This window comes from Myxocyprinus asiaticus, chromosome 38, assembly GCF_019703515.2.
Source record: "Myxocyprinus asiaticus isolate MX2 ecotype Aquarium Trade chromosome 38, UBuf_Myxa_2, whole genome shotgun sequence".
NCBI lineage: Eukaryota > Metazoa > Chordata > Actinopteri > Cypriniformes > Catostomidae > Myxocyprinus > Myxocyprinus asiaticus.
The window spans coordinates 21,775,512-21,799,934 of NC_059381.1; the positions used below are offsets into that span (position 1 = coordinate 21,775,512).

The 24,423-nt window shown below is 41.0% G+C and overlaps 1 protein-coding gene across 1 annotated transcript in view; it reads left to right on the top strand.

The window, feature by feature from the left end:
- Window positions 1–24,423, top strand: part of LOC127429062 (pyruvate carboxylase, mitochondrial) — a 185,594-nt gene that overhangs the window by 57,675 nt on the left and 103,496 nt on the right. Inside the window, exon 9 of the mRNA XM_051677822.1 lies at window positions 605–767. Within this exon, the coding sequence (XP_051533782.1) occupies window positions 605–767 (163 nt within the window). The remainder of the gene's footprint in view (window positions 1–604; window positions 768–24,423) is intronic.

The window sequence follows — 24,423 nt, forward strand, 5'->3', positions numbered from 1 at the left end:
CCGAAAAGTGTTTCAATACAGAGAAATGTATAGACGAGGTTTTTTCATTCTGTTATCCAGATAGTATTTGGAATGTCAGCAAAATTATTTATTTACTATTGGGTCTTGAGGACTACATACATTATTTACATTTTTATTTTTATTTTTTATGTGTTATTTTGTTTACATTTAATATTCCTAATTTTTAAACTGGTCACATTGTGGTAAAGAGGCATTTACCAGAAAATTCTGTAGAAATCTAAATTAAAACATGGAATCCTTTGTAATCTTTATGTGCTAGATGGAGCACATGTATATCTATTGTGTTCAATAGAATTTCGTATTTTTATATAGGAATCCTCACTGCATTGGTTCAAGCTCAAATAATACACAAGTTTTAACAGAAGAATTAATGCAAGTGCTTTTATAAAATTATAAGCTAAATTGGCCACGTTCACTTTTATTGTCCCCATTCACTTGATTTAGCTTAACTTGTATTGAACACGGAACATTCCTTTAATGTGTGAGCGTTTCCTTGTCATTGTGATGATCTTGGTGACATATGCATGATTTTGGTGTTTAGCACATATTGTATAACTGATGTCTCTCTCTCTTTCTTGTCCAGTGTGGATCTGGTACACGCTCAGCTGCGAGTGTGTGAAGGTCGTAGTCTGCCCGAGCTGGGCCTGAGACAGGACAAGATACGGATCAATGGCTACGCCATCCAGTGCCGTGTGACCACTGAGGACCCAGCACGTGGCTTCCAGCCTGACACAGGAAGACTCGAGGTGGGTCAACATCTTTGTTTAAATCCCCAGCTGGTGCCTCCCCACTCCCCTCTGCAACCTTTATAGCCTGTGACCACACACATAGGCTGAAAACACACGGTACTCAAACACACACACATTGACACACTGAGGCTGTTTTTCTGAAGTGTCTACTAGGACTTAGTGATTATAACTAAAAGCATTGATAAAAATACATTTCAATATTTATTTAGCCATTTGGCAATATTTGGTTTTAGCCAAACAGCCATTGTTATATTCAAGTAGCTTAATGTAAACTGGAAAAACTAAAACTGGAAAAATCTAGTTAAAAATAATAGGCATGTTTTTCACACTTTTTTTCACTAAATGAACACTAGGAAGAATTATATTTTAATGAATTCCATTTATATGCATCAATATAACAATGTATAGTTGTAAACCGCAGTATTTACCTTCAGAGTTTTGAATCAGTTCATTGAAATGGACAGTTTGAACTGATTCAAGAAAATGAATCAAACTTACAAACTAGACAAGGAAGGATCATGGAAATACTCCAATGATGCAATGGTGGAAACTTAATGGCCAAATAAAAAGCGTATTAATATCATCACAATACTCATGTTGCTTGATTTTTATATTGCCATTAAAATTATTACAAATACATCATTGTGACGCAACGTCAGTGTTCAGGTGTGGAAAGGAGGAGACGGGGAGCAGTGAGACGCTTCAGGCCAGGCTTTTATTCCCTTTGCCTTTATGTACAGCGTACATACTTTTTTTTTTAATGCTTTCACGTTCAATAATTCACTCTCAATATAAACAAACTTCGTCACAATACTCAATAGATTAAAACACTCAATAAATACACAAGCCAACGCTGCACACTCGTTCTCTCTCTGTCTTCTCTGGCGTGTTTGGCTGCTTTAAAAGGCTCTCTCTGCCATCACTGTAATATGAAACAGCTTTTAGAAATTATGCCAACCAGCTTGACGAGCCACACCACTTCCCCTCTCCCGCAAACAGACACACGACCACGCCACCATCCCCACAATCATCAATGTTAGATATATTGCGTAGTCCTAGTAAACACACATCAACAGCTTGTGGCTATGTTTTTAATGAAGTGTTTACCTGTGTATGGTGATATCGGAGAGGTGTGAAATTGTATGAGGAGCTGCTGAAGGGAGCAAGCATTTCCTTTGAGGCTGGATGGAAATAATTTGTTTGTGGATGAATAATTGAAAAATATTAATATCAGCTTTCTCTGCCCAGTCACTGTTGACTTGCAAGCCTTACATCTGTCCAAACACCTTACAGGCTCGACACACACAGACTGTATGTGTATGTGAGGAGATTGTGTGGTTATGTAGGTTTGAGCTGCAAGGTTAACTAGGGTCTCTGATCGTGAGCTAACAGATCGTGTATGTGTGTGTGTGTGTGTGTGTGTGTGTGTGTGTGTGTGTGTGTATGTATGTATATGTGTGTATATAAAATATATATATATATGGCCTGAGGAGTCGACTAGCCTACAAACCGCACACTATAATCAGCCGGTTATTCCCACACTCTGCCAGCTCATTGGCTAGACACAGTGATACTGGAGTATAACTGTCCAGATCCATCCGAAGATTCATACTGCCTGGGCGAAATCTTTGTTCTTACACATAGCCACAGGGTCTTGGCTGTATCAAACTAGACAGCTGGATCTCACTGATAAAGATGTTCTTCCGTTACCTATGAAATGGTTTTGCACCTAGCTTCAAAGGCTGACGTGCACGTCCTGTGATGTTTCCACTTAAGAGGGGTAAGGAGCCATGCAGATGGAGAGATGAAGGGAGAGAACAGGAGGTGGAGGGTTTCGGAGAACTTTGGCCAACTTAGTGATATTGCGGATAGTTTCCTCAGCCTAGCAGCCTGGGACTTTGTATCTGTTAGTGTTCAGCCCTTTAAGCTCTAAGGGTGTTTTCAAAGATTTTCTTGTTTAGTGACATACCAAAAAGAAAGGCTTATAACTCAACCAAAAAAACCAAAAAAAAAACCCAAGGAGGGTGAAGTGTTTGGTATCATTTTAAAGAAATATCTTTTTTTTTTTTTTTTTTTTTTTTTTTAATGATAAAGATTATGATAAGTTCTGAGACTCCCAGCCAAAGAAGCTGCTGAAAAATCACCAAAAACTTCAGCAAAAAATGTACTTTTTTTCTTATTTGATATTATAGTGTCCAAAAGCCTGTCCAAACAAATGTAACATAATAATTGTACATAAAAACTAATTACTCATGCAAATACATCAGTGATTAAAGGTATGCTTTGTCTCTCCAAAGCATGCAGGCATGAGTAACGAGATCTCATTCAGTTCCATTCTGTGTCATTTGAGCCATCACTGATTCTGTGTCATGTACTTTGCACCATCTCCTTGTGGCCATGAGGAATTGGATTGAACAATCCTTTTTGCCCATATTTGGATGACTTTAACCTCTGGTTGTAGTGATCTGAATCCTAATACAATTGCTTTAGCATTCCATGATGCTGGACAACATACTTCATTTCCAATGAAGTCATCTGATCCAGGAAAGCTAATGTGTTTTTAGCCAGATAGCACATTATGTTCTGTGTGCATATTGTGCTTAGTGTGGATTATCTAATGATCTATGCATGCTGTATAACAAAGTATCACTAGCATCATAATAGTATTCAAAACAGAATAAAGTGCAACAGGTGTTTTTGTTTTTATAATGACTGGTTATGATTTCAAATGATTGCTGTGACACAACACAACATTGACAATTTTGTTGCCCCAGTTTTCATAAATAATCCAAATTAGATTTTTTTAATGTCAGAAATTTCTAAAGGTGTTCTGTGTTCTGAAGGAACTTACAGACGTGACTGAGTGACACTGTCAGAGTAGATCCTCATTTCACCTCACAATAATTGTAAGATATAATTCTTTGATTTATGATTGTTGGTACACCTAAATTACTAACATAATCAATCTTAGAACTGAACCATCACTAGAGGTTAATTCATGTGTGCACTTAATATGCAGGTTGTTTTGCCTGTATTTATCTAACACTACATGTTAGCTCACTATCAAACAGTTGTAAAGTTATTACATCATTAATTAAAAAGTTACTTTTTTTATGGAAAGTATAGTGTTAAGTTACTTTTGAGTTACTTTTTTCTCACCGCCACTCTTTTCTGCTGTGCATTCAATACAAATACAAGAGATATGAAGAGACATTACAGGTCATGCAAGCTACTGTACAATACTCATGTCAAAACAACATACTAAACAAACAGATATTTAGAAAGCCTACAATCAGTAGGTCTTCACATCATATTTATAATAAAGACTCAATAACTGGAATATGCATGATTTGTTTTCCCATCGACATGGCAGCAACATGAATAATGAAGAATAACCACTGTCTTACCTAAAGCAGCAAAGTCCAACACTTGAACCTGCATCATATATGACATCATGTGCTGTGCAATCAACAATGCCAGGGTCAACTTGAGATGTTCTTCAGAAGTCCGAATAAAATTCACTGGGGAATGCCAGTCTAACATGTTCAAGGAATAAGTCTGATGAATAAATGAATAATTTTCCACTTAAGTCATCTCAGTGCACGCTTGTTTTGTGCTGATCCATACAGACGCCACTGGTTGATTGCATACAACTGTAAATGTGCATGTTGATGCAACTTGAATGGAATCGTTTTTAATGCTAACAAAAAATTTTTAAAACTTTGTTTCACGAATCAAATTACTTGTTTATTATAGAACAAAAATGTCGAATATTTTAAGAAATTAAGACATTTTCTCTGCATACACAATCGATGTAGAACGTTGCTTGCAGCTGCTGATCCAGAGGCAGCTTTTCTCATCCCATTCTCCCAGTTACAGGGAGCTCTAACACAGAAAAGTTCGGCTGCATAAGTCAGTGAATTGAGCGAGTACTTCACCCTGTGTATCATGGCCAGTGGAAGACTAGTCTTATCCCTCTGCCTAAACGCGTTTACTGATTTTTATTTTTAATTTTATGCAGCATGTATTTACAAATGAATCAATCGCGTTTCACTCAACCGAATGTTGAATGTCAAATGCTTTAACACAGCAGTTCGGATGCAAACTGATCCTAGAGAAGTAGTTACGGGCAGCTTTAAAACAAAGCAATTCGGATGCACAAACAGTCAGCGAGCATTCCACATTGTATGTATCTGTATAATCATGCCGTGGCCACGGGTAGACTTCTCCGGCTTATGCCTGTGCTATATTATACCACAAAAATGTGTGTTTACACACTTAAATGCAGCCTACATGAATCAGTCGCGAGAATCAAAGTATCACTTATATGTAAAAAAAAAAAAAAAAAAAGTATTTTCTCCCAAATTTTGGAATGGTGGCACGGTTACTCACCTCAATCTGGGTGGCGGAGGACAAGTCCCAGTTGCCTCTGCTTCTGAGACCATCAATCCGCGTATCTTATCATGTGGCAACTTATCAACTTACCACGCACCCCATTGAGAGCGAGAACCACTAATTGCGACCACGAGGAGGTTACCCCATGTGACTCTACCCTCCCTAGCAACTGGGCCAATTTGGTTGCTTAGGGGGCCTGGCTGGAGTCACTCAGCACACCCTGGATTCGAACTCGCGATTCCAGTGGTGATAGTCAGCGTCAATACTCGCTGAACTACCCAGGCCCCAACCAAATGTTACATTTTTGACAAAATGTTGCCTTATGAAAAAATATTTCTTAATTCTTGCTATGATTGTCATGACAATGCCAAAGTTTATGATGGCTGCTCATTTAAGCTCCAGTGCACAAAAAAATCCACCGCTGCAAATGATGAGTATAACTGGATTCCACTGAAGCGTTCAGATTTATATTCCTTTACCAGCAATATTTTGCCATTTTTAAAACCTAAATCTCAGGGTGGGCTAAAAGAAGACTTGTTGTGCTCTGCCCATCGCTGCTAAGCATGGCTCATACTCTAGTGTCCTATACTTGCACAATGCACATAATTGATTTCAATATAATTTATGTATGTTGTGTCTTCTCATTTGTGAGTCACTTTGGATAAAATGTCTGCCTAACGACTAAATGCAATCGTCTCTTAAAACATGGTTATGGTCTCTTTAAGAACAGCACATCTCACATTAAACGCACAGTAGTTCTGTGCAGTTTTGGAGAGATGAAGATACAATGGCATGACGTAATACTATCAAGTAGGATATTGTTTTGTTTTGTGACAAAGAAGATATTAAAGATATTTCATATCATAGACCTAGGCTACACATTGTCCTGGATTTCACTCAGTATTACCATTTATTGGGACTGCCAAATGTAATAGGATTTTTTAATTAAACAATGCTGTAAAATGGTTTTGCGTAGTTAATGCATTTAGCCTACTTTTCCCATTGTGATATCAAAAACTTGAATTGTACTTTTGCTTTTCTTAAGAGGCGATGGATTAAGACTGAATGCATTACATTATGAAAGGAAATAAAAAGTAAGAAGCACATTTCTGCAAATTAAAAAATTGAGAGGCCTATTAATTTCATTGACTCCAAAATATGATTATGATTAAGAACCTGCTGAAATATGGCAGTGTATCTTATGGTTATTAAAAAACTTGCAGCTATTTGTTTTTAGGCAGATAGTTGCAAGTAAACGAGATCCTCACGTTTGACAAACGAATTACAGTATGATGCACACAGATGTTATACACACGCCAAAATGGGTTTTAGTCAGAATAAGATGATGAAATATGAAGAATTAGTTTACTGCATTACTGTTTTTGTCGTAATGTTGTGCTGTATTTGGAGACAATGGAACTTTTGTTGATATTGAAATGCTCCCTCACCTGACTGGATCAAGCCCGCTTCACGGGTGTGCTTCAGTGGTCACGTTCACGTGGATATGAAATGCTGCACAACGTATAGTGCGCTTTCAAGCCATATTTCATTTCGGATGACTGTATGCACTGTTCCATGAGTCCACCTAATTAACTGTCATTTCTTGACACTGCTTCAGTTCCCATTTTAAACCAACTAGGTTCTGTCTGGTGGTATTGAATGCCCACATCTGACTTTGCAGCTGGCCAATTATAGTGAAGATTTTGGGGTGGCACCTGGGATGGCCAATGGTGCGAACTTTCAGACAGCACGTATTTAAAGGTCACTGAAGTATGCAAATACATTTTTAAACATTAAATCACTTATACTATCTATTTTTCAAATAAACTATAGTTTTGGTAATACAAAAATAAAACAATGTTAAAACAAAAAGATTAAAGAGCTGCATCAGCGCTCTGTGTGTGTTTGTGTGTGTATGTATGTATGTGTGTGTGTGTGTGTGTATGTATGTATGTATGTATGTATGTGTGTATATATATATATATATATATATATATATATATATATATATACACACACACTATATTGCCAAAAGTATTCGCTCACCCATCCAAATAATTGAATTCAGGTGTTCCAATCACTTCCATGGCCACAGGTGTATAAAATGAAGCACCTAGGCATGCAGACTGCTTCTACAAACATTTGTGAAAGAATGGGCCGCTCTCAGGAGCTCAGTGAATTCCAGCGTGGTACTGTGATAGGATGCCACCTGTGCAACAAGTCCAGTCATGAAATTTCCTCGCTACTAAATATTCCACAGTCAGCTGTCAGTGGTATTATAACAAAGTGGAAGCGATTGGGAATGACAGCAACTCATCCACAAAGTGGTAGGCCACGTAAAATGACAGATCGGGGTCAGTGGATGCTGAGGCGCATAGTGCGCAGAGGTCGCCAACTTTCTGCAGAGTCAATCGCTACAGACCTCCAAAATTCATGTGGCCTTCAGATTAGCTCAAGAACAGTGCGTAGAGAGCTTCATGGAATGGGTTTCCATGGCCGAGCAGCTGCATCCAAGCCATACATCACCAAGTGCAATGCAAAGCGTCGGATGCAGTGGTGTAAAGCACGGCGCCACTGGACTCTAGAGCAGTGGAGACGCGTTCTCTGGAGTGACGAATCACGCTTCTCCATCTGGCAATCTGATGGCCGAGTCTAGGTTTGGCGGGTGCCAGGAGAACGGTACTTGTCTGACCGCATTGTGCCAACTGTGAAGTTTGGTGGAGGGGGGATTATGGTGTGGGGTTGTTTTTCAGGAGCTGGGCTTGGCCCCTTAGTTCCAGTGAAAGGAACTCTGAATGCTTCAGCATACCAAGAGATTTTGGACAATTCCATGCTCCCAACTTTGTGGGAACAGTTTGGGGATGGCCCCTTCCTGTTCCAACATGACTGCGCACCAGTGCACAAAGCAAGGTCCATAAAGACATGGATGAGTGAGTTTGGTGTGGAAGAACTTGACTGGCCTGCACAGAGTCCTGACCTCAACCCGATAGAGCACCTTTGGGATGAATTGGAGCGAAGACTGCGAGCCAGGCCTTCTCGTCCAACATCAGTGTCTGACCTCACAAATGCGCTTCTGGAAGAATGGTCAAAAATTCCCATAAACACACTCCTAAACCTTGTGGAAAGCCTTCCCAGAAGAGTTGAAGCTGTTATAGCTGCAAAGGGTGGGCTGACGTCATATTAAACCCTATGGATTAAGAATGGGATGTCACTTAAGTTCATATGCGTCTAAAGGCAGATGAGCGAATACTTTTGGCATATATATATATATATAATAATTTTTTTTTTTTTTTTTTTTTCCCTCTCATCATCTATGGCAAGGCGGGCCAAATCAAAGGTCATCACGGGCCAACTTTGGCCTGCGGGCCCTGGTTTGAGCACCTCTGCTCTAGAATTACAGTACCCATCATGCGCACACTACAATGTCCATTATGTGCACACATACTACAACTTCAGTGAACATCTCTAGTAAGCCTCCCACTCTCTAGAACTACAATGCCCATCATGCCCCTCCTCGAAGTTTGCACACTTTTACTCCTGATTTATCACAATACAGGGAGAGGTGTACAAGATAAGCAACGTGTTACTTATTTTAAAATAACTCCGATATTATGGTCTAAAATAAAAAATATTGCGTTACTTTACTTTACCCGTTACTCGTTAGTCTGTTATTGAGCCCAACATCTTACTCTTTTCTTGCCATTCATTAAAATACAGTCCCATGCTTTCGCGGCTACCAGCATTTTTTCTGCTGAACTCTTTTCTCTAACTGTGATACCATCATCTTTCCCCGCATTAATGTTATTAATACATTAGAGTTGCTGAGTGCCAATGCAGTGAGATGTAGTAATGAACATACTGTATTAAGGGGGGGGGGTGTAACCAGTGGTGTAGTAGTGTCTGAAGAGGTAGGCATACTGTGAATTTTTGTATACGCAAAATCCTTACAAAAATAGGTGGGCATATGGCGTATGCCCTAGACTACACTACTGGGTGTAACAAATAAATAGGTCCATGAACTTTTCATCAGGCCTAGAATAGGTGACATTTTAATAGGAAATTAACGAGCTTGACCAGCTTGAGCTGGTATGGTCTCCCAGCTTGGACCAGCTAATGAAACTAGATGTTCTATCAGTTCCTCTGTCTGCTTGGAAGTTTCTCCCTGCTTTCTGAGATGTCTGATGTCGTGCTTCTGAGGCAAGAAGGGGCGGGTGGCACGTGGGTCGCTTGGGTTCTTGTTCTGCAGGAAGAATTAGTGCATAATAGGTAAAGTGAAGTGCAGGGATGAGAGTGTGCATGGAACAGACACTGAGAGCTCTTCTGTGCTTTTGTTTCTGTGGCATTGAAAAAATTTGGCTGTTGTCTGAAGGGTGCGATCTGTAATCAAATGAGAGAGAGTGAAGGGAGAAGCATTTAGCATAGCTAATGCTGGCTAGTCATTTACATTGTCAGATGCTGTCTGTTTCTGCTGTTCTTAGAGGGATAGTTCACCCAAAAATTCAAAATCTGTAATTTTTACTCATTCCCATGTTGTTCTGAACCTGTGACTTTCTTTTGTGTAACACCAAAGAAGACATTTAGCAGAATGTCCAAGCTGTTCTTCCATACAATGAAAATGGGTAGTGACCAGGGGCTGTCAAGCTCCAAAAAGAATAAAACCACTTCAAACAAAGCATCATGATAGTAGTTCATACGACTTGTAGTTCATACAATTACTTCGCTTTGAAAATCTTGCTTTGTCAGTCGTCGAATCATTCACTTACATTAAATGGACTGAAAGCTTTTATGCTTTTGTTTCTGTGACATGTTTTCTGTTGTGTGCAATCTGTAATCAAATGAGAGGGAGAGTGAGGAGAAGGTATTAGCATTTAGTGTAACACGGCGCATCAGAGATGCACACTCTGTTATGTGGGCAATTATAGTGTCATCTTCCCTAATACCTCATATATGAGGCTCAAATCTTTGATTTATGTGTAGTTTAAGATGTAAACTATTATACGGAATGGGCTCAGAATGCTGAGTTTATTGAGAAGCGGCTGTGTAAAAATTACTAGCAGCTTTAGAGGTTGGCAGTTCTTGTTTTACCCTCATGTTGTGAGTGTGTGTGTGTGAGAGAGAGAGAGCTAGTGTTGGTTCATTAACATATCGGCTCTTGCTGGCCCACTGAGAGAACATAATGCTGATAAGGAGGATCGAGTGATTTGCATTATCATGATAATAAACATAATTATGTTGTTGAATGTGCTTGTTGTAAATACTGCTGTGGTAAAAATGGAAGTCCATATTTCAAAATGAAGAACAGCGCTGCTCCTCCATTTGCTCTCTCATCTGATAAATGGAATTTAAATGTGCAGAGGAAGTTTGGCCATTCATGTCCCCTTTGGCTTTTTGCTGCTGCATCTCTTTTAGCTAACCTTCAAATGCTGTTTAGTCATTTATGTACTTAGTTACTCCCAAAAATGAAAATTCTGTATTTGTTTATTTGCACCTTTGGGTTATTTCAAGCCCGCATGACATTCTTTTGAGGAACAGTAAAGGAGAGATTACGCATAATGACCAAGCTGCTCTTTTCCATACAGTCGAAATAAAAAAAAAAAAGCATTATAAAAGTAGTTCATACGACTCATGCATTACATTCCAAGTCTTCAGACGATATACAATAGTCTTGTTTGATATTGACTGAAAATCTTGCCTTGTTTGACAGCTATGGTCACCATTCACTTACATTGTATTGAAAAGAGCAGCTTGAACAATCTGTTATAAATAACTAATTTTGTGTTCCAGTCAAATGGGTTTCGAAAGACGTGAGGGTGTGTGAATGTCAATTTTCATTTTTTGTGAACTATCCCTTTAATAGCTTCAAACTGACCTTAGGTCAAAATTTTATTATTCTGGCTCATGTTGATTGGTCTGTTGCCAAGAATAAAACATGACCTTCTTGTGAAAAGCCACAAAGAGCGCTGCAGTCTCTGTTCTTAGAGGGTTCCAATTAAAGAAAACAAATGGAGGCTTGAATGCCATGTTGAAATAAATCTGGGAGAGATTTTCATGCCACCTAGGTTGGTGTAAAGCACATGTCAGTCTGTGTGACATCAACTCACTCCATGGGCATCTCTGAAGCAGATCCCCATGACCACAAGCCTTTCATCTTTCATTCTGCCTGCCAATAATACACACACACACACCCCCTGCAAAAGAGCCATCTCGCATCCTCCTTTATTAGAGAGGGAAGAGAAAATATTGTTTTCTTCTCCAGATGGCTGGTGCGACACTTGTCTCCTCTCGTTTATGTGACATGCTACTCTTTTTGTAGTTTGTAAATGATGACTGTGCATTTCCTCATCATCCTCCAACCAAGGTACTAATCTGAAATGGTACTGGGTCTCATTCACTTATAAATATGCACAAGTTCCATATTTATGTGCACAGAAAAAATTCTAGCACAAAATTATCGCTGGATTCACAACAGGTGTACGCACACACATTTTTTCTAATGTTGATTAATCCAGACTATTCTAAATGGAGTGTGTCCCTGTCAGTGTTGGTTGAGTTACTCAAAAATGTAGTCCACTACAAATGACTTATTACTTCTCTAAAACTGTAACCAGATGTAACAAGGAAGGACACCGGGAACTGGATTCTTCAAGCACAGGTAGGGAACCTTTAATTGGCCACTTCTCTGGTTTACAGCTTCACAATAACTCATCAGCTTCACAGTGAAGTTCTCGACCCAGTCTCTCCCTAATCTCACTACAATTAGAGACAGGTGTTAGTCATAATTTGGCTCAGGTGTATGCACCTTTACCGCTCAATCATGCCCCCGCTGCCACATATCCCCACCTCCTGACTCTGGCCGGGGAGACATCTGGACTGCCTACCACTCCCCCCCCATTTCTGGACAGGAAGTCAGCGACAGCCATCTGTGCTCCTGGTCTGTGGACCACCTTCAATTTAAAGGGCTGGAGTGCCAGATACACTGGGTGATCCGCATGTTGGTATCCTTCATGCGGTGGAGCCATTGGAGTGGGGTGTGATCTGAGCAGAGAGTGAAGGCCCGCCCCAGGTAGTACCGGAGAGTAAGTACTGCCCATTTGATGGCAAGACACTCCTTTTCATCGGTGCTGTACTTAGTCTCCCTCAGCGAGAGCTTGCGACTAATGTACAGCTCCTCCACCATCTGCAAGAGTACGGCCCCCAGCCCTCTGTCTGAAGCATCCGTCTGTAAGACAAAAGGGAGAGAGAAATTGGGTGAATGTAAAAGCGGCCCCCCACAAAGTGCGGCTTTCACTTGCGTAAATGCCTGTTGACACTGCTTCGTCCACTGGACCGGGTCTGGAGCTCTCTTTTTAGTGAGATCAGTCAGTGGGCTGGTGACATCGAATAATTGGGTACAAATCTCATATAATAGCCAGCCAGCCCCAGGAACTGTCTCACCCCCTTTTTGGTCTTGGGCCTCAATTTGGGGATGCACCTGCCCGTGGCCCAAGAGGAACCCCAGATACCGTACCTCCACCTATCCAATCGCGCACTTCTTGGGGTTTGGTCTGAGTCCCGCTCGTCACAGTGATCTCAGAACCACCCTCAGATGCTGCATATGCCGCTGCCAATCATTACTGTAAATGATGATGTCATCTAAATAAGCAGCGGCGTAAGTCGAATGTGGTCTAAGGATTTTGTCCATGAGATGCTGAAACGTAGCCGGAGCCCCAAACAAACCGAACGGAAGCGTCACAAATTGGTGTAATCCAAACGGTGTGGAGAAGGCTGTTTTTTCACGGGAATTGGTGTCAAGGGGATCTGCCAATAACCCTTTGTCAAATCCAATGTCAAATAAAATCGAGCAGTGCCCAACCGATCGAGCAACTCATCAATGCGAGGCATTGGGTACGTGTCAAATTTAGACACCGCGTTGACTTTTCTATAATTCACACAGAACCGTATAGACCCGTTGCTCTTTGGTCCAGCCCAGTTGTTCTAGTTCCTATCTCTGTGGGATTCCTCTGTTACCCCCATATCGAGCATTGCATCCTATTCTTCCTGGACAATTTTCTTCTTGTGCTCAGGCAATCGGTAGGGACGGATACGTACCACCGCCCGGCTCTGTGGTGTTGGATGAGGTTTGTACGACCCGGTAGAGGGGAAAACACATCTGTGAATTCTTGTTGTAGTTTGCCAACCTCTGTGAGTTGGTACGGTGAGAGGTGGTCTCTGCAAGTGACCTAAGCTCCGCCCTCTCCGGAACTACCATAGCCAACATCACAGGGGCCGCCTCCCTCCACAATTTTAGGAGGTTAAGGTGATAAATTTGACATATGCCCCATCTATCGGTTGGCTTTACCTCATAATCGAGATCCCCCCCCCCACTCGTCGTGTGACCTCAAAGTGTCCTTGCCACTTGGCGAGTATTTTGGAGCTCGATGTGGGGAGTAATAAGAGTACCTTATCTCCCCGGTGCAAATTCCCTTAGCCGAGTTCCCCTGTTATACAGTCGGCTCTGTTATTCTTGAGCTTGGAGCAAATTCTCCTGTGTTAGTTGCCCCAAGGTGTGGAGTTTTGCTCTAAGATCAAGAACATATTTAATTTCATTCTTACTGTTTGAAGGTCCCTCCTCCCAAGCTTCACGTATGACAAAGCACGTTGTGCGGGAGCCGCCCATGTAGCAGTTAGAATGGGGAAAACCCTGTGTAGGCTTGCGGGACCTCTCGTACTGCAAATAACAGTGGATCAAGCCATTTGTCCCAATTTCTAGCATCCTCATGCATGAACTTACAAATCGTATGCTTGAGGGTTTCATCATGCGCCTGCTCCAAAGAGAAATCCCCCGAGGATGGGAGGGGCTGCAGCCTCTCCCCACCTCACGTCATCCTGACGTGGAGCTGACGAAGACGGCTCGGCTCCGCCTGCCCTGCCAGAGCATCGCACATTTCACATCTCATTGCTTTTGTGCAGGACCCATCCGCACATATTCTCTTTAACACATTTCTGAAATCAGGCCAGTTAGTCCCCAAAATCAGCGGATGGTGAGGTGGGAACTAACAACGGCCTCCACTCTATGCTTTTTTTCCCCGAAATTTAATAACGAGGGTCACCACAGGGTAGTTGTGAATATCCCCATGTACACATCACCCTCACACTTTTAGTTATGCCCAAAGCCTTGTGTTGAACCAAGCATTGGTGAATAGTGGTCTGGTTACAACTCGTGTCCACAAAGGCTTGGTGTGTACTCCCCTTGATTCTTACCGGTATCCTGTATCCTCCAGCCCAGTCGGGGCAGCCTGTGGTGCGTCGGGGATCCGGACTACAGTTCCCAGCTCCATCACAGGTCACTGATCCCGGAAGTGTTCCGGATCCCCGCAATGCCAGCCAGCCGGCCGGCCCAGGCACTACACTTGCACTCATGGGGGTTGGTACATCTGCCTGAGGGGGAGAGCGGGTAGACCCTGAATTTGCCGGGAAAGGGTTAAACCGGCGCAAGCGTGGAGCTGGCTTCGGCGGCGGGTTTGCATGCCCCTGGGGTGAAGGAACAGGGCCTGGAGAGAGGACAGAGTGAGAGGGGATAGGGGAGTGGAAAGAGATGGGAGAAAACGGGGAGGGGAGAGAGGGAGAGAGGGCTCCTCCACGTTTGGGCATGCCGCCATATGGTCCTCCGCCAGCTGGACCACTTCCTCCAGCGACGCCGGGTGATAGCATTGGACCAACTCTGCCGTCCCTTCTAGAAGCCGGCGGATCAGCTGTTCCAGCACCATTTGGTCGACCACTCCCTCGACGTCGTGGTCCCCTGCCCGCAGCCATTTCTGGCAGGTATCACGGAGCCGCTGAGAAAAGGCAAATGGGTGACTGGCACCTTCCAACATCATTGAGCAGAACAGTTGACTGTATCGAGGAGATTAGCCACCGGCAGTTGTTGTGCTGCAAGCTGGGCTTCCCCGGACAGCAGAGGGATCAGCCCCAGATTTCAACGGTATGCTCAAACATGTTAAGGAAGGCTTCAGGGCCGTCTTCCGCCCCCATCTTCAACAGCGGGGGCAAGGGGCTGCTGTTGTCCGGTGTCGCTGCCAGGGCTTTTTCCTGGGTGAGGAGGCTCTGAATGACCTGCCGGTCCTCTGCCTGAACTCTAAGGACCTCAGGGAAGCGGCATTCCTGATCTTGGCAGAGTTCAAGCAGAGCCTGTTGGTGGGTGTGTTGTAGGTCAGCGAGGGACTTGATGATGTCGGTCAGTGGGAAGGACACCACGAGGTGTGCAGTCTTCAAATCATGCAGGTTTCGGCACCATTGTAACAAGGAAGGACACCGGGAACTGGATTCTTCAAACACAGGTAGGGAATTTTTAATTGACCACTTCTCTGGTTTACAGATTCACAATAACTTATCAGCTTCACAGTGAAGTTCTCGATCCAGTCTCTCCCTAATCTCACTACAATTAGAGACAGGTGTATGCACCCTTACCACTCTCTCTCTCGACGGATGGTCGACCATGCCCCCGCTGCCACACCAGATTACTTTGATTAATCAATTGAAAAAGTAATCACATTACTAATTACTTTACTTTTTAATTACTTTCTGAAACAATTCACGGAAACGTTTTTATTTTTCTGCTCAACGAATTCAAAATGTGTATATCCCCTCATTCAATGGGCCTCATTCATGAAACATGAGCAGAATGAAATTGTTCGTAAAGCCATTCTGACGTAAATTATCGGATTCATGAAAGTTTTCGTATTTTCAAACGTTAGTGGGTACTTTCAAAATTTTCACCTACTCCCGACCACGTGTAAATCATGCGTAATGCATCTGATCGTGTCGTTCTTTCAGGTAAACTGTCATGACTACAATTTGATAGAAGTGAAATTAAATAAGTAATTAAAAAATGAACTAATAATTAAATAAGTGAAATTAACCTTTTAAAAAAATAACATTATCTAAAAAAAAAAAAATTTCTTTTTAAACCATAGCCTCTACTTATTTAGAAATGTTTCTTTACTGCTTAAATGTATAAAAATCCTGCACATTGTGATATAGCTTGCAAATCAGTGATCTCCAGGCATTCTATTTATTTCTCTGAAGATTCTTCCAGTTGCAGGTAGCCTATATCACATTTACCATCACGAAGGTCACCCGAGAAGTTTCACAAATTATGCAAAGTATGGCTTTGCACTGTGAAATGATCCAGAGAAGGTTAATGGTGGTGAACATTCTCCTCCTGGCATGAACTGACATTTTTTTACACGTCAAACCATTTTTATTGACTTGAACTATTTGATTCACAAAAGAGCGTCATATGACAGCAAAAACATGCAATGACAAAGTCCTCAATTTCTTTGAGACGCTATTGTGCTTGCTAAATCAAAATTTTATGATGTGAATACACATCATTCATAAAATCGATTTCATTACTGTTCCGCGTAGATGTTAAAAGCCTTTACTAGCGAGTCTGGTGACTTCCTTATGTGATGTTTTCGTGGGTGTAGATTATAATAATTGTTAATGGAATTCACTAACATATGCATGTTTTACTAACAACTCAAAGTGTTAGTGAATTTTCATGCAAATTACTCCAAATTTACTCATATATTTATGAAAGTTTCAATGTTGTGGTCCAATGTTGTGTACACACTTCAGCTGTCACAAACAAAAACAGACGTGCATATGAGTATATGAATTGATATTTTAAATTTATTATATTTCAGCAATGTGTAACCCAAGTAATTACCTTAAATGAAAGTCAGATTTCTAGAATTTAAAATGTATTACGTTACACTACTTATTGATTTGAAAAGTAATTACATTTACAGTAACTAATTACATGCACAGTCAGATTACACCCCGCATTTAGTAATTTGTATAAAACGGTTAGTAATTTACCCAAATGATCTCCATATAAGACTTTTGCGCACAACTTCTACAGCAATTTGTCACTCTGCAAACGTAGCCTTAAAATTGCGTTCTCACCAGAGAACACATGTGGCAAGATCTTCGAGTAAAGTGATGTGTCATTCTCAAAACCAGCTTAAGCACATTAAACACGTTTTTAGAGAAGCCTAGACTACACATGATCAGCTTAATTTTTATGTGGAACCTATCCCAGGTTGAGCTATAACATACAACTTGTTTGTTGCTCTAAGATTTTTTTGTATGGTCACTTAGATATAAATTAATATATAAACTTTTTGGCTTAACACATTGCATGGTTTTTTTGGGGGGGGGAGTTTCTCCCCAATTTGGAATGCCCAATTCCCAATGCACTCTAAGTCCTCGTGGTGGCGTAGTGACTCAACAATCTAGGTGGCGGAGGACGAATCTCAGTTGCCTCTGCGTCTGAGACCATCAATCCGCGCATCTTATCACGTGGCTTGTTGAGTGCATTACCGCGGAGACCTAGCACGTTTGGAGGCTTCACGCTATCCTCCACGACATCCACGCACACACACCACGCGCCCCACCAAGAGCGAGAACCACATTATAGCGACCACGAAGAGGTTAACCCAACGTGACTCTACCCACCCTAGCAACCGGGCCAACTGGTTGCTTAGGAAGCCTGACTGGAGTCACTCAGCACCCCTTGGATTCAGACTCCAGGTGTGGTAGTCATTGTCTTTACTTGCTGAGCTACCCAGACCCCCCACATTGCATGCTTTTAATGCTTCAGGAGTCTGTCATTTTTGTGTATGTGTGGTTTCATTTGATTTGAAATTTGATAATTTTAAGTGCTAATTTATTGACGAATCGTAATTTTTGCGTGAAAACATTTGCATGGTGGTTTCATGCACAAGTATGTGAGTATGCTCGGTTAGTGAATGAGGCCCACTGATGCAACATTCCCTTTGCACAGCTCTGTAGGTGTTTTTTTATGTGCTGTTGTATTCAGATATGTAATCTCTCCTCCAACGCCATATAATTCAAAACGATGCAGCTCCATCAAGAGTCACATTGCCATGCTGTCATTTTCAGACACGTGCACACAGAGACGCCTGGGGACGGGGTGTTACTGCGGCGGTTGCATTGGTATTCTGGAAATGGCAGTGGTGGTGCAGGCCATTTACAAACATTATTGGAGAGAACTTCTCTAAGAATGACAGCGCTTGGAGTGGAGTGTTGGCACATTTGAAGACATGCTGTTCGTCACTCCCTGATGTTTGTGAAATATGCTAGGCACATTCAGCATGCCACAGGCTGCTTCTGTTGAGAATGATAGAAACCATTTGTGCATCCTTTGGAGTGATCTGGATTTCTGCATGAATGGTTTCTGAAATTGTATTTGATTGTGAAAGCCATAATAAAGACTTGCGTAACAAGCAAGATGCACGATGTTTACAGTACTGTATCACTACTGATAAATTGATCAAGGTGATTGGTTGAAAAAATTTGTAAACCTCCAGGAGTTTTTGGAAAGAGGATCATGGGATACTGATCAATTTGTGAATGGGTTTGATCTACCCTGCCATGTTAATGAAACACATCAATTTGGCTACAGACTCTTCACATCATAATTGTGTTCAGTGCATTACTGGTCAACAGAGATTATAGAGTTCCTTTAAGAAAGCTTTAAAGGTGAAGTGTGTAATTTTTGCACATATCTTCACTGAATGGAACTTCAAAAATAATTACTGTTTTCAAGCAGGTTTCCTGAGGACCCCACTGTATTCTATTGGTCGGATAAACCGATAGTCCCACCCCATATTTATGCCATTGGTTGAGCCAATGTTACTTTGCTGGAGGACGGGTTTGAAAACCCCAGAGACCTTTACACTCTGGGAAATAAACCTGTGAATGGTTTACTTATAGTCGTGTCTGTACTTTAAGCTAGGATTGAAGTACGTATTTTAACATCGAAAATAATTACACGCTTCACCTTTAAGAAAGACTTAAAGCTCTTAAGAATGGATAGCGTTCCAAAAGGATTTCAGAACACCACTGGCATTCTTCTGCGGTTTAGCAACACTACTGCAGTGGACCTGTGTGACAAACAAAACACCAAATACCAACACCAAGACCTCACCAACTGAACATCTGAGGGGGTGTAATGATATGAAGCTGCCTTTGCTGCCTGAGGGCCTTTATGCCTCACTGTTGTTAAAAAATTCCTAGTTGTGAAAGGGCCGATTTTTATAAATAGACTGCTTTATATTCTGTCTTATTTAACTGAAAAGATTTTGAGTCATCACAGTGATCCAACCCTCATGGATATATCAGCATCTATGGTCCATTTTTTTATTTAATAATGGCCAAGGTTAAATAGCTGAGTTTAATAGATTTCCTGTGGTTTTATTTAAAGAAGGCAGACAAGGACAGGACGTCCCAAAGTTATACATCAAATGGTTTTGTTATAGAGGTTTTGGTCTTACCACTCCAAAGGTCTGATTAGCAGCTACAGAAAGCCTGTGATTTGAATTTGTGATTATTGCCAATAAAAGATGTTGGACTAATTATTAAATCCCTTTATTCAGCAAAAATTAAGTTCAGCAAAATGCTTTGTGTGTGTGTGTGCTGTTTAACTAAATCCATCTTTTATTAATTATTTTGACTAGCGTAAAGATCAAACTGTGGTGTTAAAGCCATTCATCAACATATTCAGAAAATGCGACAAGGTTTGCAAATCTTATCAATCTGTAAATGAGCTGTGTTCGATAAGTACATCTACTGTATCTACCCCAAGTAAACTGAACAGCCCAATCCCTAGGAGACAAGTCGAGTAGAGACTTTGCCACATCCTCCCAACAAATGTAATTCATCTCATCCCAGAGAGTTCCCAAACAGCCTCTAGACAGCCCTGTATGACCATGGGAGACGTAGGGCTATGTCCTGACAGCCTATATCCTGGCCATTGAGACTGACACCACCAGTTGTTTGCTGTAAGTGAAGAGCTGCTCTTTTCTTTAGGGTGTTTTGCTCTTGTCAGCAGTTAATAGCTCATGGGGCACAAAAACCCTTCCTGCTCTGTGATAACACAACCACTAAGTGTAACAACTAAATCTAGCACAAAACGAAATTCAATACCTCAGGCAGATAAACAGCCCTCTGATATGCCTCGCATACACACACAGATAGATATTTCTAATAGAAAAGGTTCACGTTTGCACATTCCTGTGCTGGTTACCCTGCAGCACTTATCTGGGTATGGAAGCCTGTGAGGTTTGTTAATTATACGAGTTTGACCTCCAGTACACTACCTGTATGTTTTTATGTGTTGCAGTTCTTCTCTTGTCCATACCAATAAGAAGCAGTTAATTCTCCATAGGGTACTAATGGCTTATATTAAGATTTCTTGTAGTTTCAATTATTATAAAATGTGGTTGCTGTTTTGAAAACTGCATTTGGCCTCCTACAAAGATTTATTTTCTTTGTTGACATATTTCCTTTTGAAATGGGAGATTAAAACGGGGCATAACAAAGAGCTAATCCACTTTTTCAAATAGCCGATGAGCTTTAGTTTGTCACAACCATATATCATGATTTGATTACTACTTGGCTATTGCTAGTCGGTGGCAGGTGATATTAGGGGAGGGCCATTCTCATTCTAGAGAGCCTTTGATTGGACAAAAATGTGTATACGCCACTGACTGCAAGATGGGTCATCTATATTTTTGGTCTGTTTTGCTAGAAGAGAAAGACTACATTTTAAATGTGTATACGTAACGTGGGACTTGATTTTATCTTTAAAGAATTGGTATGACTGTAAAAGGTGGACATTCCATACCAGAGTTTGCAGTAAACTGTGGAGGACTGTTCCCCTCCACATGGACTATTTATTTTTTTTTATTATTATTCCATTTTCTCCCAATTTGGAATGCCCAATTCCCACTACTTAGTAGGTCCTCATGTTGGCACGGTTACTTGCCTCAATCCGGGTGGTGGTGGACAAGTCTCAGTTGCCTCCGCTTCTAAGACCGTCAATCCGCGCATTTTATCACGTGGAGACTCGCAGCATGTGAGGGCTCATGCTACTCTCCGCAATCCACGCACAACTTACCACACGCCACATTGAGAGCGAGAACCACTAATTGCGACCACAAGGAGATTACCCCATGTGACTCTACCCTCCCGAGCAACTGGGCCAATTTGGTTGCTTAGGAGACCTGGCTGGAGTCACTCTGCATACCCTGGATTCGAATTCGCGATTCCAGGTGTGGTAGTCTCCACATTGACTTTAATACTTATCAGTTTTGGTCCTCGTTGTGTTTTTTTTAAGGGTGGGGATAGAAAAATCTCTCAATTATGTTTTTGAACTTTGTCAATTTATAACAGTTTATGCATGTTTGTGTGTGTTGGCTGCAATATTTATATTGCAGTTAAATAAGATGAAAGTGTCTCAGTGCCACTGAGCCTCATTCCTCTTTGTTCATGCCTTGACAGAATGATGATTTGGGGACATCAGGTGTTGCTGGGATTAAGGGATACATGACCTAGACATGCTGTGCTCCTGTGTTTATCTCTTTAGAGCTAATTGATGAGGTTATTTTAGCACTTATTTGACTATCAAAGACATATATCAAGCAGTCATTATTGTAGCTGGTTTTCTTGCCCTTAAAGGAACAGTTTACCCAAAAAAACCCTCATGTTGTCCCAAACCCTTATGACCATCTTTCTTTGGGGGAAGAATATCCTGTTTGCTGATTTCAATACAATGGCAGTGGATAGTGACTTTGAGCTGTAAAGCTTAAAAAGGACCCAAAAGTGTCAAAAGTTTTCCATGCGACTTTGCTTCATATTCCAAGACTTCTGAAGGCATACAATAGCCTACCTTCAAATGTTCATGAGCGCACGAGAGAAGCTTGTTCACAGTGGCTTGCACTTAAACCTTGCAAAAACAGTGCTCACATGCACATGTGATTGGGCAAAGTAGAGCCATTGCATGCCTTAAGAAGACTTGGAATATGACGCATGAGTCGCATAGACCACTTATGACACTTGGTCCTTTTTAAGCTTTAAAGTGAGTCACTGTCAACTCCCATCAAGATGAGTAATGGATTTCAGAATTTAAATTTTTGGGTGAACTATCCCTTTATAAGGTTAGCAAGAGAACTTCAATGCCTCTTTGGTGGTTTTGACATGCTGTATGTAGAATGAGAAATGTATTCTATTACATTTATCAGTCCACCAAGCACACATTATTAATTTTGAGAAAAGTAATTGCTTTGATCATGAGAGAAAATAATGAGGAGTCAATGTAATTCATCTGATGTATTCAGAGACAAATTGTATGCATCCAGTGGAAGCCTGCGGTTCTTGTGAAGTTTTAGATCTTCAGTCCCTTTACTTCATAAATTACATTGTGTTTCCCCTCTTTTAGACTTCTGCTCTGTCTATTGATGTTAAATTCAGTCTCTCACATTAGTTAGAGATGTTGTGAAGAGGCATTTTATAACAGGGAAATGTATTTTTAGACAGGGACAAGTGAGTCTAGTCTATCTTCTCCTGTAAAACTGCTTAAAATTCTCTGTACATCTTCATATTTTTCCCTGTTATATTCTTGAACCTCTCCTGGAGATTACCTTGGCTAGGCAGCCTGTCATACAGCGGATATTTTGTGTCCTCTGGTAATGCGTTTCTGGAGACCTCCATTTTGGTGGTTCCGGCGTGCCATCACCTTGCTGAAACAGTATATTTCAGTCTGCCCCTGAAATGAAATTGAAGGTTTTCCATTTAGTGAATTGTGTTGAACTGAAAATCCTTTCTGCCTCCCCTCCCCTCTTTTCCTGACAGAAAGCCCAATAGCCAATGTTGGACTTTAACTATGATTGGCACTTTATTCCTAATAAAATATTGTCCGAAATCACAGTCTATTTGAGAAGGTAATGAAATATTTCTTTCTGGCACAATCCAAGTTTTCTTCTTTTATTTTCTTTACTTTTTCTTCCCCCTTATTTCTTCTTTTCCCGCAGCTCCTATCTAGTTAACCCACCACCCCTACCCCCTTCCTCTCCTTGTTTTTCTATTGCTCATTTCTCCCTCCTCTTGCCATGGCTGTTGGTGTTTGTGCTCTCTAATTTTCAATTTTGTTTTACCCTCTCTGTCTGGCTTTCTTCCCTCTCCTTTCTCAAGCTGGCCTTTTTTTTTTTCATGCAATCTATATTCAATGCTTTTGCTTTTCTCCTCTGTTTATTTTAACATCTGTTATTTGTTTTTTTGTGACTAGTTCTCTGCATATCCTTGTTTCAGTATTTGCAATTTTTCATCATCTTCATTGCTGAAATATATTCCTGTCCCTCATTCTCTGGTGTATTCTAGTTCAGTCTGGGTGTAAAGGACTGTTTTTATGGGTGATGCCTGTGGGTAATATGCAGGATTGAAGACTCCTACACAAATCAGAAACACAGAATTTATATATGAATATATATGAAGTTCAGCCCTCTCCTGCTGTTGTAATTCATGGGTTCAGGGTCTTCAACCTCTGGTTACTGACAATCTCTCATTTGGTCTTGCTTAACACACTGTATTTTTGCTTTCAACCTCAAACTCTCTCACTGCTTAAAAGAGAGAGTTCACCCAAAAATTTAAATTATATCATTTGCTCACCATCATGTTGTTCCAAACCCAAATTACTTATTTGTTTTCTTCCGTGGATCACTAATGAGAGGTTAGGCAGACTGACAGCCTTGGTCTACATACACATTTTGATTACATCTTTTTTTTCCATACAATGAAGGTGAATGGTGATTGAGACTTACATTCTGCCTAACATCTCCTTTTGTGTTCTTTGAAAGAAAGAAAACGTATGGATTTAAGACAACATGAGTGCGAGTAAATTATGGCAGAATGTTCATTTTTGGGAGAACTATTCATTTAATGTTGTTTGCTGTGTGGTCGGCATTAGTGTCAAGTTCTTAGTGCCCCGATTTCTTCTTGTGACTCCTGAGATTGATAATTTCTCTTTCTCTGCTTTCTTTAACTTTGTCTTGATCTTTCTTCTCTCCCCTCCCTCCTGCACACCCCTTCTGCCCTCTGTTTGTTTGTGTTCTACTTGTTTTTAATTAGGCTAATTAGTGGTGCTTGCTAAGGCAGGCATCACTTTTGCTCTTGCCCATATTTAAGGTTCAAGCTTTGAACAAATTATTCAACTTTGGCATCTAACTTTTTCCTTACCATTTGTGCTATGGATATCATGCGATCTGTTGAGATATGCTATTAAGTTTCGAATGATCTGACTTACAATTTTCGCAGAGTGGACGATAAAATGGTATAAAAGAATGTCTTAGATTTACATTGAATTAAGGACATAAACCACTGGGCAACCACCTAGAAATGTCTTAGCAACCATCCA